Below are 18815 nucleotides of genomic sequence, written 5' to 3' on the forward strand. Positions count from 1 at the left end.
TTTTCACATTTACAGCCTACAACATAGTCCATGTACAGTTATGAAAGGACAGATGCACATACAATCATTCCTTCTCATGTATGTAGCGACTTTTTTCACAATTCATATATCAGAAGGACAACAGCTGACAGAGGAGACCTGCACTGTTCAGCTCCTTGTCCCTGGTCTCAAAGGTAAGCTCTTCAAGAAGGCTTGACGCATTTCACTTTTCTTATTGTGTCGTTTTTCTTGAAAGGAGAACTGGGGGACAAAGGTCCAAAGGGAGTCCCAGGTAGACCAGGAAGAGTGGGACCACCTGGCGAAATTGGTATCATTTCGCCCATTCTATTGTTATTGTCAAAAAAAAGCATGAAAATCAAACAATTTGATTACACAGACACATGCATTCATGAACACACGCGCGCACATGCATGCGCACCCTCACACACACACACACACACACACACACACACACACACACACACACACACACACACACACACACACACACACACACACACACACACGCGCGCACGCACGCACGCACGCACACACACACACACACACAAACACACATGGGCTAAGGATCACATAACTTCGGTTGTTGATATGCTGTGTCTCAAGCTAATCAGAGCTGGTCAAGTGTTTACATTTGGATGAGAAATGATTTACGCAATCCAAAGCAGTAGACATGATTACTGAAGGCTTTAATGAGAAGTGGACCATGTTCAAGCTCTTTACACACATACAACATTTTATTGTGTGCTTCTATTCTCATGTACAGTATAAAAATACTGCATATGGTGTATGGCATTGAAATAAAACAAGATGTGATAAGACTGTACTGCCTTCCTTTGTGGAGTATTCATGTTCTCCCTGGGCTTGTGTAGGTTTTCTGTGGATACCCATTTTTCTTCCCACATTCCAAAAACATGCATGGTAGATAAATTGAAGGCTCGAAATTGGTCCTCAGTGTGAATATGCGTGTATCTATCTGTGCCCTATTCTTGATGTCCAATGCAGTGACATGTCCACCTCTTGTCTGATGGCAGCTTGCATAGGCACTCCATCACACCCTTGACCCAAATGAGCATAAGCAGTATTGAAGATGGATGAATGGATATACTGCTCATGGGATATTTTTGAAATGAACTAAGACATACTCTTATCACCCAAACATTTCAGGTCAACCTGGTCTTAAAGGTCAGAAAGGCATTATGGGACATTATGGTAAAGTGGGACCAACTGGAATGAAAGGTCAGTGTATGCTTTTGTTATCACATGAAGCAAAACAGGAGGCATGATGGAGTGTTGCTGCCCCCCCCCCCAAAAAAAAAAACAAAAAAAAAACAGCAGACTTCATGTGGAGCACTTTTTAAGAAAAAAAGAAAAATATGTTAACCACTCAACATTACAAACAACTGCCACCTTTCTTTGTACTGTACTTTTTTTACTGTGCCTTCTTACTACTTTAGCCATATGTGACTGCACACAGTCTGGCATTAAGAGTGCCAATATCACCTGGTGTAGTGGATGTGTCAACATTTTTTTATTTCAAAACTGCTCAGAAAAAAAGATGTTTCTTCGGCTTCGATGCACACCTCCATGGCATTACAACACATTCTTACGAAACTACAAAAATGCTGCTAAATATGTGCAAAAATGTGTCGACTCCAGTGCCAGGGTTTTTGACATTTTAACTCAAATTCCAGAATCAGCAGAATATTGAGTTTTGGGACTACATAAATATTCAATGCAGCATAAGAAACGTTAGACTCTCTTCTTTCATCAGCAAAAAAAAAGTTCATTTCTAGCTTATTTGCTTCTGGCGTAATATTAGGTGCCAGTTGGGGTGCCTGTATAAAAGGCAAATGCTGCCCCCTTGTGGAAGGGAAAAAAACATTGCCAGAGCTTTATCGGCATGAAAAACGAAAACACGAACAAATTCAGGAATGGCCTCCACATCATATCTTCAATTGGCAGTGAATGAGTTAAGTAAATGGCGGATTTGAAAAAGAAATGTTATTTGGATCCAGATGATGACATTTTGTGCAACCATTTGACAAAATTAAATTGTATAAATTCAACACTTCTGCACAGGCACAAAGGGAGACATGGGGGATCCAGGACCAAAAGGCCCAGATGGAGAGCCAGGTATCATCTTTGAATTGTCATTAGTTTGGGGTGTTCAACACATCATTTAAAATGTTGATAATATTTGATATCTGGTTCATTAGGGATCCCATGTGAGTGCTCACCAATAAGAAAGATGATTGGCGAAATGGACATCATTGTGGCTCAGCTATTTTCTGAACTGAAATTCATCAAAAATGGTAACATTTAGATAGCGTTCATCATGGAGTGCGTTTGTACAATATGTACCCGATGTCCCCTCCTCCAAAAAAAATTCTTAAATACTTATCAACCCGAAAGACATGCAAAACCAGGCCATGTCAAATTTATAGAAATCCTAGTGCTCATTTTTCAGCACTGCCCTCCCCCGCAGGTGTCGCTGGCATAAGAGAGACAGACAGTAAGGTGTATCTGTTGGTGAAGGAGGAGAAACGTTACTCGGATGCTGAGCGCCATTGCCAAGTGAGGGGAGGTCACCTGGCCATGCCCAAGGATGAAGGCGCCAACACAGCCTTGGCGGGCTACATCACGCAGGCGGGTCTAAGCAGAGTCTACATTGGCATTCACGACCTGGACATGGAAGGAACTTTCACCTACGTGGACCAGTCTCCCATGTCTACCTTTAGTAAATGGCGAAAAGGGGAGCCCAATAATGCTTATGACGATGAAGACTGTGTTGAGATGGTGGCCTCTGGAGAGTGGACTGATGTTGCGTGCCACCCAACAATGTATTTTGTATGTGAATTTGATAAGGACGCTGTTTGAATTGCTCTTGTATAATATGGACTACAATACTTGCAGTTATAAATGATGCAAAACAATAACTTTTTGCCTCTTACTTTATAATAAGCTATATTGTTTATACATTCATTATTTAGTAGTTTATTACCTTGATGTTTCATATATTTTTTTTCTTAACAAAAGGAAATGTCAAACTGTGACCATTATAGACTGAATTAACTGTACATGTATAGGCTTAGACATTGTTGATAAAGTCGTTATTCACTAAGTCATTATCATGATGTGTGAGATCGTCGCCATGACACAACCTGAATAATGTCACGTTTTGCAAGGTGGTGATGGCGGGTGTTGATCCCAAAAAGCAGGCAGGAGGGAGCAGGAGGTTTTATTTGAGAAATTGTATTAAAATAAAGTCAACAGGAACAAAATGTCATCAAAATCATCTGAATGGAAAAAATACAAAGTAACAAAAGAAAACCAAGATTAAAAGTCCGCCAAGATTAAACAAACACATGCACTGCACACAGTGCATACAATTGCATCCAACAGCATACAATGTGTTCAACAGCATTCAATGACATTTAACAATTACCCGACACGAATGGTCGTGCCAGGTGTCCTTTTGAGTGTGACTGATTGGAAACGACCGGCACCTGTGCAGGTGCAGGCGGGGCCGACACCGCCACCCGTTGGTCGCCAACCAGATCATAACAAATAAATAGTACAAAAAAATGGTCAAACATTTAAACATTCTTGAACATAATGAAAGTGTAAAAATAAGTCTGCTTTTTATGTGTGAAGTGACAAACATTCATACCAACATTCATACCAATATCATGCCTGATGCATTAATTACTGTTGCAGGTATGCATATTTTTTAACATGTAAAAATCTGCTGAAAAAAATGAAGAATTTTGTGAACAAAAACACTGCAGGAGTGCAGAATAATGCCATCTTGTGCAAGCATGTTTAAATATTTGACTAAAAATAAGATTAATAGGATGGTCACTTGAAAGATGTGCAAATCTGTCCTATTATTTTTTTGGATTGGTTGTTATATCTCATCTCACAACACAATATGCTTGGAATTCAGGGTAAGGCAGGACAGCTTGGGAAAAACCTGCAGTCAGTATGAGTTATGTTTCCAGTCATTTGATTTTAGGTGACACCAATTTATGCCGCAGAAAAAAATGGCATCAATTAACTGACTTTGACAACATTTTCTTCCCTTTATCGTTGACTATAAAAACATAAACACATGTTGTCATTCAACCCCTACCTAAACACAATTCAACTCAAACGAACAAAACAGTCAGTGTACTATATCTCTTAAACACTTTCTTGCACTGAACGCAGGGGTTCTAATGGTGGCTAAATTGCACAAGAGAAATAATTATAACATGAAGATTAATGATCGACTGAGAGTTTGACAGTGTAATGATTGCAGAGGTATCCAAACTATAGGTCATACGCTTTAGTGTGTGTGGCATGACCTGCTTGAACGGATCTTTTATTTTGTTGTGTCATTAATACAAATGCTGCTGTTGGTTTTTCTTAGGGCAAACGTCCCTGCTGAGGTATCCTATTGACCCCTCTAAAGAAAAAAACATTAGTTGAATATGCATGATGCAGTTTTAATAAAGCACAGCATCTCCCTTAAGAAATGAATAATTAATGCTAGGTTGAATTATGCATTTAATTGACCAAAAACTGTTTGACACAATCTAATTAGGATGGATTGTTTGTGCAAGCTCCTGTTACCTTTGTAGTAGTCTATGCCTACTGTATTTATCATTAGTCAATCAGTCATTTATATAATATTTCTATATATAGTACTTCTATATACTTATATATATAGGTGGGCTTTGCTGACATTTTTGGGTGGTCAAATTATTGTTGTAATCAATATACTTACACAGAAATAATTTGACATTGTATACTGGTTTTGTTTCTTAAATGACCCGCACAACATAAGACAAATTGACTAAGCCACACTGTAAATACAGACTGGTCAATAATTGCACAAAAGTGAGAACCGGACCTTTTCTGGAGACATCTTTTCTAGATTTGCAACATAGCTTTCCTTAGTTGTCCATTTTGAATCTGACTCCTTTTTAGATTCAATTAGATTACATAAAACTTTATTAGTCTCATACTGGAGAAATTTACATTTCCCAGCAGCAAAGTGATGAAAGGAAGATGGAAGGAAACGAAGTATAAGAATAAAATACAGGAGCTCCTGTAAAGGCAGCCACTCTCGCAATGCAATCTTGAACTCATCAGAAGACAAAAAATAAGGACAACACTAAGACACAGGCAGTCATTCAATCCAAAACACTTTCTGCACCCTCTTTGTTGTGTGAAGCAGTTCTAGATAAGAGGAGAGGATCAAAGCATCCTTTTCACCAGTGGATCATGGACATCATGGTGAAATGTGCACGTCTGCTACAAGCTAAGTTTTGAAAACAAACACAGAGCTGTAGCATCCATTGACAAAAATAGATTTTCTCACATCTTCTGTCCCACATAAATCCGCTTCAATTCCAAGCCGCGACAGTTACACATATGCATCGGCGCTCTGTGATGACGCTCCTTTCTTCTCCTCGCGGGCTCCTCAAGTGATGCATCCATCCAGGCGCAGACTGTTAAACGGCACCGATCTTTCCGTTGAACAAAGCAAAGCTGTGAAAACGTTCCCAATTACATCGATGAGAAGGTTTCTTTAGCCATCATCTGTACAATTTTGAAGGTTTCGGACGTTTCGCCTCCTATCCAAGAGGCTTCGTCAGCGAACTAAAGTCTGACTGGTCGTATCGGCCCTATTTATATATCCCTAAAAGAGAAAACCACATCATGGACTGGGAGAAGGCCAGAGTCATCCGCACCGAAGACAACAAACATCAGCGCTGGATCAGGGAGGCCATTGAAATCCGAAAGCGAGGACCAAGGACCATCAACAGGGATGAGGGAGCTTACATGCTCTCTACTACCTGGAGCAGCATCCTGGAGGGACGAGCGGACAGCGGGGGGCGTGGCTTGCCTGTCAGTTCTGACAGGTAGGTCACGCCCTCACAGCAACACCAGCTGAAAATGGCGCGTCACAGCAACATCCGTGACACTCTGACGAAGGCGGAAGTAGTCGCCGAAACATGTCAGGTATTTGAACACCTACAATACACTGTCTGTAAGTAAGGAATCTGCTTAACATTAGTTATCAAGTAGACAGGATGAATTTAGTACAACGAATATATCCCTAATGTCCAGGCATGGCGGCGCCGGACACAGCTATGATAGGTCACTACTCTCAGGTTGGGGGGAGCAGAGGACCCCTCCCTGTGGCCCCACTGATTGTTCCTACATTCCTGACTAACGACTGGCCTATTTCCCCCACTCCCACCGGTATCACCTCATCAGCATAACGAATGTTGCCTAACCTGTTATGCCTAAGCAGGCTATTGTATGAACGATCCAAATTGAACCTCACCCCACCAGACCGGTTTAAAGAAGGATTTTGTTGTTTTATAAGAATCGCTTCTTTTACCCACCTTTCAAACCATCTATGTTCTTTCGCTAAGATTTTAACCTCATTAACCTCAGTGGTTGCTAGCTTTTAGGTGCAAATGTACTGCCGATTGAGGCCCACTTGTATTATCCCTACGATGTTGATAAAGTCTTTTTTTGAGAATTTGTTGAGTCTCCCCAATGTACTGCTCTTTACAATTTTCATTCTTACAGTGTATGGAATAAACTACATTACTTTGTTTTTCATTTGGTACCCTATCTTTTGGATGCACTAATTTTTGCCTTAACGTGTTTATCGGTTTGAAATAAGTTGGAATTTTATGTTGCCAAAGGACTGTATTTTTTCAGAAACTCCTGCAATGTAAGGTACTGCTATTTCTCTCCTTTTTGTATCTTGAGAATTATTGGTTTCATTCCCTATTCTTTCTTTCTGACATTTGTTAAATGACCACTGAGGGTACTCACAGTTAGTGAGTGCGCTCCTGATATGTTTAGACTCCTTTTCTCTACCTTCAATGCTAGTTGGTATTAATTTAGCCCGATGCTGGAGGGTTCTGATAACTCCTAGTTTGTGTTGTAAAGGGTGGTTAGAGTCAAAAAGTAAGTATTGGTCAGTGTGCGTAGCCTTCCTAAAGACTTCTGTTTTTAGCGCTCTGTCCTCTTTTATAATTACTTTACAATCCAAGAAGGCGAGTTGGTACTCTTTAATGTCCTCACGAGTAAATTTAATGTTGATATCTACAGAGTTGAGGTGATCTGTGAGGATTGAATTTCTTGTTTTTTAATTATGACAAAAGTATCGTCCACATATCTAAACCAGTATCTAGGTTTTGTCCCCGGGAAGGATGTGAGGGCCTGTTTCTCCATCTCTTCCATGTAAAGAGTAGCCACTATGGGTGAAACTGGTGAGCCTATAGCACAACTATGAATTTGTTTATAAAATTTCTCCCGAAAACGTCCGAAACCTTCAAAATTGTACAGATGACGGCTGAAGAAACCTTCTCATCGATGGACCACTCCTGTACGACTGAGAGCTTACACAGACGTTCCCCATTACAGGTACAAAAAAGCATAATCACCTCAGAGGTGTCCAGTGATGACAATCCAATGGCATCGACATTCCTCCCAATAAAAAAAACAGTGGTGGCACATTTCTGCTGCCGAAAAGATGCAAACGACAAGCTCAGTCTCCTCCATGATGAATGTCGTGTCCAAGAGCTGAAAAAAACAATCCGTATTCATTCCACACGACGCACAACAACATAAAGTGACAAAAGAAAACACAAAAACAACAAAAAAAGCAAGACCCGTGAGAGCACTTGCCGATGGCTGCCTATTTGGGCGCCATCTTGGACAATTTATTGGCCCGTATGTAAAATACCCAAGAGCTACATATAAAAAAAATAATAATAAAAAAAGAAAAGTACTATTGATGTAAAGACTGAACAAAAATCAAAACCAGTCCAGAAGCAAAAATTGCAGGGTCAATATAAAGTATGGGTCATCAATCTTTTTGAAACTGTCGCTCCCAGTTTGATCCGCATTTATGAAAAAGTAAATTATCCTTTGCGAATTTAGGAATAATAATCATTTATATAAAGACACAAACCATGTTAATGATTTTCGATTATATCATCCCACCAGTTTATAATCCATTTATCCTCACGGTCACGGTGTATAGTGGAGCCCATCCCAACTGTCATTGGGAAGCAGACAGAGGACACCCTGAACCAATTGCCCACCAATCACAGGGCACACAGAGAGGAACAACAACCCACACTCACACTCTCAAATATGGACATTTTACAGTATTAAATCTCCCTGTCACACATGTTTTCCCCGGGCTTTATGAGTTTTCTCTAGCTATGCCAGTTTCCTTCCTCAGTCGGAATACTACTTTCTTGGTTTTTTTTTCATTCTTATTTTATATCCCATGTGGCATAATTTTATCTCTCACAGGTCTGTCTTCATACAATAAAATACAATATGTTTTACCTTTCCTCTTCCTTTCATAATTTTGCTGTTGTGCAACTAGGCTAATCTAATCTAATACGTCTGTGTAAACTCTCAGTCGTACAGGAGTGGTCCATCGATGAGAAGGTTTCTTCAGCCGTCATCTGTACAAAAGTGAAGGTTTCGGACGTTTCGCCTCCTATCCAAGAGGCTTCGTCAGCGAAGTAAAGTCTGACTGGTCGTATCGGCCCCATTTATATATCCCTAATGTCCAGACATGGTGGCGCCGGACACAGCTATGATAGGTCCCTACTCTCAGGTTGGGGGGGGGCAGTGACTCCTAAAACTATGCCTACAATAGATTACATCACAGCTACTGAATCGGCTATTAAAAATAACAAACTTTCGTATGCAGAGGCAGATGATCTACGCATTAAAATATCAGCTCTTCTCAGTAGTGCCAAACTTCCTCCGTCCAACATAACATTAGAAGAGAGAAAGGCGTTAACTACTCTACAAAAAGACAAAAATATTACTATTTTGCCAGCAGACAAGGGCAGATGCACAGTGCTTCTCAACACATTGGATTATGAAGACAAAATAAATAGGTTAATCAGTGATTCTAACACGTATGAGCAACTAAAAAGGGACCCTTCCAATAGATACAAGAAAGAAATGATTGACTGTCTCCAAAAGTTAGAGAAAGGAAAACATATAGACAAACAGATCTATTTTAGATTATACCCGGGAGAGGCCACGCCATGTATCTATGGCCTGCCAAAAATACATAAAGAAGGGTTCCCTCTCAGACCCATTGTTTGTAGCATTGACTCCTCTACATACAATGTAGCCAAATATTTAAAAACTATTTTAGCTCCGTTGGTTGGTAACACAGAATATCACGTAGAGAACACCACAGGGTTTGTAGAGAGGATCAAAGACCTCATATTGGAACCTGAGGAAACTTTGGCATCATACGATGTGACTTCTCTCTTTACATCTGTCCCAACCCCAGCAGCAGTCTCAGTGGTGAGGACGAGGCTGCTGGCGGATGTTTCTCTGCATGAAAGAACCAAACTTAAACCGGATCACATCTGCCAATTATTAGAAATCTGCCTTAATACTACGTATTTTCAATTTCGGGAAACATTTTATAAACAAATTCATGGTTGTGCTATGGGCTCACCAGTTGCACCCATAGTGGCTAATCTTTACATGGAAGAGATGGAGAAACAGGCCCTCACATCCTTCTCAGGGACAAAACCTAGACACTGGTTTAGATATGTGGACGATACTTTTGTCATAATTAAGAAACAAGAAATTCAATCCTTCACAGATCACCTCAACTCTGTAGACTTCAACATTAAATTTACTCGTGAGGACATTCAAGAGAACCAACTGCCTTCTTGGATTGTAAAGTAATTATAAAAGAGGACAGAGCGCTAAAAACAGAAGTCTTTAGGAAGGCTACGCACACTGACCAATACTTACTTTTTGACTCTAACCACCCTTTACAACATAAACTAGGAGTTATCAGAACCCTCCAGCATAGGGCTAAACTAATACCAACTAGCACTGAAGGTAGAGAAAAGGAGTCAAAACATATCAGGAGAGCACTCACTAACTGTGGGTACCCTCAGTGGTCTTTCAACAAATGTCAGAAAGAAAGAATAGGGAATGAAACCAATAATTCTCAAGATACAAAAAGGAGAGGAGTAGCAGTACCGTACATTGCAGGAGTTTCTGAAAAATTACAAAGAGTCCTTTGGCAACATAAAATTCCTACTTATTTCAAACCGATAAACACGTTAAGGCAAAAATTAGTGCATCCAAAAGATAGGCTACCAAATGAAAAACAAAGTAATGTAGTTTATTCCATACATTGTAAGAATGAAAATTGTAAAGAGCAGTACATTGGGGAGACTCAACAAATTCTCAAAAAAAGACTTTATCAACATCGCAGGGATAATATAAGTGGACCTCAATCGGCAGTACATTTGCACCTAAAAGCTAGCAACCACTCATTTGACGACAATGAGGTTAAAATCTTAGCGAAAGAACATAGATGGTTTGAAAGGGGGGTAAAAGAAGCGATTCTTATAAAACAACAAAATCCTTCATTAAACCGGTCTGGTGGGGTGAGGTTCAATTTGGATCGTTCATACAATAGCCTGCTTAGGCAAAACAGGTTAGGCAACTTTCGCAATGCTGATGAGGGTCGTTATGCTGATAAGGTGATACCGGGGGGAGTGGGGGTAATAGGCCAGTCGTTAGTCAGGAATGTAGGAACAATCAGTGGGGCCACAGGGAGGGGTCCTCTGCCCCCCCCCACCCTGAGAGTAGGGACCTATCATAGCTGTGTCCGGCGCCACCATGTCTGGACATTAGGGATATATAAATGGGGCCGATACGACCAGTCAGACTTTAGTTCGCTGACGAAGCCTCTTGGATAGGAGGCGAAACGTCCGAAACCTTCACTTTTGTACAGATGACGGCTGAAGAAACCTTCTCATCAATCTAATCTAATCCATCTAATCTAATCTAATCTAAAATACATCTGGTTTTGTAGTTGTAAGGACTGACTCACATAAAAAAATGCAATGTTAAAACTCCTAATATCATCCCCAAAAGTCATACTGTTCAGTGAACCACATCAGAACTGGGTGTCAGCATAATTTGGCTGCCCATGAAATCGTGCAAACATATTTCTGTGAGATTTCAATTAACATTTCCCAGTATTGTGCGAGTGCACATCCATCACTGTCTGCAGATGGCACGGAGTTACCGTTAGGTTCCAATTTGATTGGTAACCCCGAGAGGCAGGTTAGCCCACTTGATCAAGTTCTGCACAGATCATTTGCACCAAGAGCATAACTCCTCAGAGCGAAAACAAAAATTACATTCATATTATGATTAAGTAGAGAGAGGAATGTTTTGAATCCATAGATTGCATGGCATGGTGCAGATAAGAACATGCACACTGGGCAGATTGGAATGTCAACCGATGATGTTAACCATGAAGGATGACAATGCTGCGTCACATGCCAATTTTTCACAGAGAGAAAATTGAACAATTTATCAATTGATGATACACGCACACACGCACACACACACACACACACACACACACACACACTCTCTCTCTCTTGGCAGTCCATCGAAGTCGAGGATGACGTCGCTTCCATTGCTTTGTGGGGTATTGGACAGTGGTTATTGGCGCTGGCGGCGATGCCACTGTAGGTGACTATGAAGCCCGATTCTGGAGCCACAAATCCTGCCACATTCAGGACATGTGAGGCCAGGACCGGGCTGGCGAGGCGGTACTGAAGCAGCACAAAGGTGTCTTTGCTCGTGCCGCACGATCCTCCTCTGTGTGCGCTTGTCTTCAAGTTGTGTCACCCCTTCGTGGCATAAGGAGCGCCACAGTGGCCTGTTCGCTGCAGCAGACTCCAGATCGCTGGGCTTGATGTTGCAGTTCTTTAGAGTCTGTTTAAGCTGGTCTTTGTATCGCAGCTTAGGACCACCAGGCTTCCTCTTCGCTGACAAGAGTTGTCCATAAAGCACCTGTCGAGGCAAGCGGCAGCTAGGCATCCGGATGACATGTCCAACCCACCGAAGTTGCCTCTTTGCCAGTATGGCCTCGATACTGGTGGAGGCAGCGCGTTGAAGGATGTCGGTGTGTGGAACACGATCCTGCCAGGTGATGCCAAGGATTCGTTGGAGGCACCTGATGTGGAATGCATCAAGGCGTCTCACATGGCGTCGATAGATGGTCCAGGCTTCTGCGCCATATAGCAGCGTGGACACACACACTGCTTGGTAGACTGCGACTTTTGTTGGAGTTCTTAAGTGGTTGTTTTCGAACACACGAGTACGCAATCTGCCAAAAGCTTTGGAGGCTTGATGGATGCGGGCCTGGACGTCATCGTCAATTAGACAGGAGGGTGTTAGAATGCTGCCGTGGTAGCTGAATTGTTGGACAACCTTGAGGGGTGTGCCACTGAGGGTGAACGCTGGGGTTGGAGAACTCTGGGGTTGGAGAACTCTCTTTTGCCATGACCTCCGTTTTGGTTACATTGATCACGAGACCGAGTGATCGGCCCCCTGTGTGGCTGCCTCCACAGCAGCTCTTTCCCTTTCTTGTCTACTTTTTCACTTCTTTACTTTTCCGTTTTTGCTTTGCCTAATCTCGTTCCATAAACCTACGGAGAGGAGATGGGCATCTTTTCTTTTGCTCATCGCCGTTATTTGTTACTTTTTCATCGCTCCTGTGAACGGGGAATCCACGCGCACGCGGAATCCCATTGTTTACAGTCGAGACCAGCTACTAGCGTGGCGGGCTAATAGCGGACTAGCGGCCGCCGCACCAGACATCCCCGATGAACTGAAGAGGAGGAAACGAGGATGTCGGGCCGGGAAAGATCGCCGCAAAAGAACGAGGAAATACCGACACGTTCTCCCGTCCGTCATCATGGGGAACGTGAGATCGCTCCCGAATAAAATGGACGAGCTGGCGGCGCTAACGCGGCACCAGAGGGAGTACCGAGAAGCCAGCTTGCTACTCGTCACGGAGACATGGCTTTCGGCAATCACTCCGGACGCCCACGCAGAGTTGGAGGGCTTCCAACTCGTACAAGCGGACAGAAATGAAGGCAGCGGTAAGCAGAAAGGAGGGGGGATTGCTGTATTTGTGAATGACAAATTGTGCAATCCTGGGCACATCACGGTGAAGGAAAAAATTTGCACTCGGGACATCGAGCTGCTAGCCGTTAGCCTCCGGCCGCATTACCTGCCACGGGAATTCTCACACGTCATAGCCGTGACGACGTACATTCCCCCTACGGCAAATGGCGGCGCTGCCTCCGATGCCCTCATATCTGTTGTAAATAAGCTACAAACCCAGTCCCCTAACGCATTGTTTATCATCTCAGGGGACTTCAATCACATTTCCCTGAAATTCTCCCTCCCAACATTCACACAGTATGTAACTTGTGCCACCAGAGACAATAACATATTGGACCTATTTTATTCAAACGCCAAGGATGCAAACAAACCCTCCCCCCTCCCCCCTCTCGGAAGAGCAGACCACAATATGGTTTATCTCCAGCCTGTGTACACACCCCTTGTGCAGAGGCAACCTGCTGTGACCCGCACGATCAAAAGATGGTCCACAGAAGCTGAAGAAGCTCTGCGGGTCTGTTTTGATTAAACCAGGTGGGAGCTCTTTACTGAGATTCATGGGGAGGACATTGACTCACTCACCAACACCATCACAGACTACATTAACTTTTGTGAACAAAACACCGTACCCACCAGGACTGTGCGGTGTTTTACCAACAACAAACCATGGATTAATCCCGACATAAAAGTCCTCCTGAAGGAGAAGAAAAGGGCTTTTGTGTCGGGCAACAGAGAGGAACTGAAGGCCGTGCAGATCCAACTGAGGAGGAAGATCAGAGAGGGGAAGAAGGCCTACAGGATGAAAATGGAGGAGCAGCTGCAAGCCAGCAATGTCGCTGGTGTCTGGAAGGGCCTGAAAAACATCTCAGGCCACAAAAGCCCAGTGACATTGAACGAAAAAGACAAGGACTGGGCAGATGAACTCAACCGCTTTTTCAATCGGTTTGACAAGACGCCAGCCGCCCCCGGCCCACCGTCAACTTCACCTGTAGCTGCACCTGCACCAACTCTCACTGTGGCCTTACCCTCCCTGCCCCCTCTCACGACCAGCTTTCCACAACCAACATCTGCCCTCCCAACCGTTGCCACACCCTCAGCCGCCACTCTGCCTCCTGGTTCCTGCCTGTCTGTCACAACTGCGCAGGTGAGGAACCAACTGAGGAGGATGCAGGTGAGGAAGGCAGCAGGTCCGGATGATATCAGTTCCCGACTCCTCAAGACCTGCTCCGACCAGCTGTGTGTCATTGTCCAGCACTTGTTCAACCTGAGCCTGAAGCTGGGCAGAGTTCCACAGCTGTGGAAAACGTCATGCCTGGTCCCAGTGCCCAAGATTGCCAACCCCAAAGAGCTCAACAGCTACAGACCGGTGGCGCTGACGTCTCACCTGATGAAGACGCTGGAGAGACTCGTCCTCGCCCACCTGCGACCGCTGGCAAGCTCATCGCTGGACCCGCTACAGTTTGCCTACCAGCCCAGCATCGGTGTGGAGGATGCCATCATCTACCTCCTCCATACGCCGTTGCTGCACCTGGAGAATGCTGGGAGCACGGTGAGGATCACATTCTTCGATTTCTCCAGTGCCTTCAACACCATCCAGCCAAGTCTACTGGGGGACAAGCTGCGGCATGCCGGAGTCGACCATCACCTCACATCCTGGATTACAGATTACCTCACAAACAGGCCACAGTACGTGAGAGTAAAGAACTGTGAGTCGGGCAGGCTTCTCTGCAGCACCGGAGCGCCGCAGGGAACAGTCCTGGCTCCATTCCTCTTCACCCTCTACACCTCGGACTTCAATTACAACACCCCAACCTGCCACCTTCAGAAGTTCTCTGACGATTCAGCTATTGTCGGCCTCATTACAGAGGGAGACGATAGGGAGTACAGGGGACTGACAAAGGACTTTGTGGACTGGTGCCAGCAGAATCACCTCCAGATCAACACCGGCAAAACCAAGGAGCTGGTGGTGGACTTCTGCAGGAAACAATCGTCACCTGCACCATTAAACATCCAGGGTTCGGACATTGAGAGGGTGACCTCCTACAAGTACCTGGGTGTTACTCTCAACAATAAACTGGACTGGACAACAAACACGGATGCCCTAATCAAAAAGGTACAGAGTCGCCTCTTCCTCTTCAGGAAACTGAGGTCTTTTGGAGTTCAGGGGTCACTCCTAAAGACCTTCTATGACTCTGTGGTGGCATCAGCCATCCACTATGGCATTGTCTGCTGGTCAGGCAGCATCACCACCCGGGACAGAAAAAGACTGGAGCGCTTTGTCAAGCGGGCCAGTTCTGTCGTGGGCTGCTCGCTGGACTCTCTAGAGGAGGTGGGCAACAGACGGACGCTAGCTAAACTAAAAGCTATGACGGACAGCCCCTCCCACCCCTTCCTGCCCATCCTGACAGCTCTGGGTAGCTCCTTTAGCCAGAGACTATTACACCCGCGCTGCAAGAAGGAGAGGTACCGCCGCTCGTTCCTACCGACTGCTGTCAGGCTTCACAATTCCCAATGATCACATGTGAAAAAAAAAACAAACAAAAAAAACTGGACACTTGTAAATATGGGTTGTTGCAATATATCTAAATGCATTTCTTGATTCTGCACTATGTACAGTCTTGTTTATAGAACGGTTTTTGCACATCTACATTTGCACAGTATACAGTTTGACATTTTTATTTTGTTATGCTTAGAATATCTTGTTTTCTATCCTTTCACTCCCACCCCAACCCCATCCCTCTTCAATTGCTGCTGTGGACTGCAAATTTCCCCATTGCGGGACGAATAAAGGTATTCTGATTCTGATTCTGATTCTGATAGATAGATATGTATAGAAATAGATATATAGATATATATGTATATAAATCTAATCTAATTTAGAAAATCACTGACCGAGATCAGATTTTCTATTTTGAAAACTGGGCCTTCGAATTCTAGTATAAATCAAGAGAGCGCAGACCTCGACCAAATTATACATTTGCCTATGACATCAACATTTGTGAAAAGCAAATGTGACATTCAGAATTGAAATCGAAATTTTAGCTCTTTCCTTTTAAACCACGAGATGGAGACAGAGACAACGGCTTGGCTGTGGTTTAAGTGCGACAGCCTGAGTCGCAGCAGAACTCATCCAGCAGACATGACGGTGCCACATTTGAATCTTTTCACTGATCCCTTATGAATATCTGTAAACATGATCTGACCGCTTAACAAGAACCGTTGTGATGGCTAAAACGTTTCCCGCCCTCCCTGTCTTGACATGTCACCTGTCGTCCATTAAAGGGGTCATCACCATCATTAATATCAGATTGACCTCGCAAAGCAACAGCAGCCTCCGTAGAAATGGCCATAAAATAGATGGTTTAAAATGTGCCCACATAGATTGTGTAAAATTTGACCTTGCCTGGGGTGTGTGTGTGTGGGAGGAGGGGGGGGGGGGGGGAGCCGCCCATGCTCTGAATTCCTCAATTGGACATCTGCAGCCTGGGCTTTACGTGACTGCTCGGTGTACTGATGACATCATCCAGTACACAACGGTCCTGTTGGGCTGACATTGCTGAATTAGCCGAATGCATCAATTAAGGATGTTTTGGTGAAGCCTTTTGGCTTCAGTTCTTATCCTTAATCTTACGAAGCTGATCTAAAATAATTGAAGAATAAATTAAGTCCATCACTCTCAGTCAATGGTTCAGTGCGAGTTTGAGTTAAAAATGAATCTAACCTTTTAGTCTGGTGGGGTACTGGCCTGCCATCTCGTCAGAGAGCATTACGGTTAATTAGAAATAGGAAATAGTCTCCCAATATGCTTCTTATAAACAGTGATAAGTGCTGGGCAGCATTCGTTAAAGTGCTCCTCTTTGTTGATTAAAACGAGTTACCATGGAAGTTGAATGACTGGGAAAATTAAGAGTGGCTTTCTTCATAATCATGCATCATATTTTAGTGCCATATACTAGTTGAATGCGGAATACGAACCAATAAAAACTACTCTACGAATCATAAATAAGAGTGCATAATGGAACATTGGATCAATGGGCGATCTGGTGAGGTAACAAAACAAAAAATATGATTTATAAAGATAACTAAATTACTCAAGTCAGGCATTGACCTATACTAACAGGCAGGTAGGGAAAATATTGTGATCTGGTCCATCATCTCAATTGACTCAACTTTTAATTTAACTCGATGATGTCCTTCTTCTGCTCAACTGTAATTTTCTTTTGTGTACTCTTCGGCTTAACACTAGAATGTCGTGAGGTCTTTTCCGGTCCCATAATAGCAGAAGTAGTCCATTCGATAGCAAACCATGTCTGCACTCAAATGGGGTGTGGAAAACTAGTCCGTGTGGTTTGGTGTTCATCTGCCGAAAACTAGTCCGCCAACCACCGTGGCGCTGTGTGGTTTGGTTTGTATGCCAAGATTTTATTCTCGCAAATTTAATGTTCGTAAGGCGAAAAGTTCGTGAGCTAAAGCGTTTGTATGCCAAGGTATCACTGTTTGTTGAAGTGTGGTAAGATGGTCGATCTAGACCAGTGGTGTCAAAGTCATTTTTTGCCGCGGGCCACATTGTAGTTATGGTTTCCTCTCGAGGGCCGTTATGAATTTGGGGAACCAATTAGAATGTTTAAATCCCTTCAAATATTACATATAGAGCACACAGCAAATTAATAAATAACTCATTTTCAAATTTGAAGTCAAGAATAATGACTTTTATTGTGGTTGACATCCAAAAATATGAAATTTTGGCTCAGATTTTAGCAATCATCATAGAATTTAACAAGTTTGATTTGCAAAAATGACGTGGCGGGCCAGATTTAGCCCGCGGGCCTTGACTTTGACACCTGTGATCTAGACCAAGATGTCTAAATCAAGGCCTCGGGGCCAAATCTGGCACAACTTCTCTGCTTTTCCTTTCGGCTTTTCCCTTCAAGGGATCGCCACGGCGAATTTGAAAACTAGTTATTCATTAATTTGTTGTGCGCTCTATATGTCATATGTGGAAGGGATTAAACATTTTAATGGCTTCCTCAAATTTATAACGGCCCCGAGAGGATACCATAGCGACAATTTGGCCCACTGCAAAAAAATGAGTTTGACACCCCTGATCTCGATAAATAGTGGCACCTCTAGACAACTGCAAAGCTTTTGAAGGTGAGTGCCAATTTCTCACAAATGTTCAGGATTTGCTGCAAGGGTTGGATCCCCACTGCTGCTCATATCAACCTGTATAAAAGAACTGAGTAAGGATGAGTAAATCATCTCACAGCTGTCCATTTCACCACTTTTTCCAAACAGCTTCAAGGGGATTGAAGGTGAGCAGAATACTAGTTTGCGCCTTATGGAAAATCATACCTCCCACTGCTGTCAGCGTGCCTGTTGCCCAAGGAGAACCGGGGCAAGGAATGGGTGCTGCTGATACCACAGCTTGTATGCTTGCTGGAGGCTGCTGTGCCTGCTTGGTCTGGATCTCGGCCTCCCACCCCTCCTCAACCACCATCTCTAGGCCTCCAGGCTATGGTATCACAGTGTCCTCTCGTTGACTCCTCTCCTGTGACGCGAGAGAGGACGACCGATTACTTGCTACGCAATCCACCGCTCCAGTATCTCCACTGTTATGCTCGTTCTCCCTCATGCTTGGGGCTTCCTACTGTACACTGCCGTAGCTTCCCATTGGATATTGTACTTCAAATATGGATGACCTCAGATGACCTCCAGTGCTTGTGTTTCCCGATGGCTGTCACTTGTCCTGTAATCTCATCGTGTCCCGTGTACTGTAAAGAACAACCTATAGAAGGAGTGGTTGCAGA

General features: G+C 43.5%; 1 protein-coding gene across 3 annotated transcripts in view; it reads left to right on the plus strand.

Annotated features, from left to right (window-relative positions):
* The window catches only part of colec11 (collectin subfamily member 11), a 4287-nt gene extending 748 nt beyond the window's left edge, over positions 1-3539 (plus strand). Inside the window, exons 2-7 of one of the 3 annotated variants that reach the window (XM_089004385.1) lie at positions 16-173; positions 236-307; positions 1165-1236; positions 2080-2133; positions 2217-2225; positions 2486-3539. In XM_089004385.1, the coding sequence (XP_088860511.1) occupies positions 16-173; positions 236-307; positions 1165-1236; positions 2080-2133; positions 2217-2225; positions 2486-2877 (757 nt within the window). In that variant the 3' untranslated portion in view covers positions 2878-3539. Of the gene's footprint in view, positions 1-15; positions 174-235; positions 308-1164; positions 1237-2079; positions 2134-2216; positions 2313-2485 lie in introns of all 3 variants that reach the window. The other 2 variants (XM_089004383.1, XM_089004384.1) reach the window with 2 other exon arrangements.
* Positions 3540-18815: the final 15276 nt, after the last annotated feature.

The sequence above is a fragment of the Hippocampus bargibanti genome, linkage group LG09 (genome assembly GCF_051943395.1).
Source record: "Hippocampus bargibanti isolate YZ-2025 linkage group LG09, ASM5194339v1, whole genome shotgun sequence".
NCBI classification, from domain to species: Eukaryota; Metazoa; Chordata; class Actinopteri; order Syngnathiformes; family Syngnathidae; genus Hippocampus; species Hippocampus bargibanti.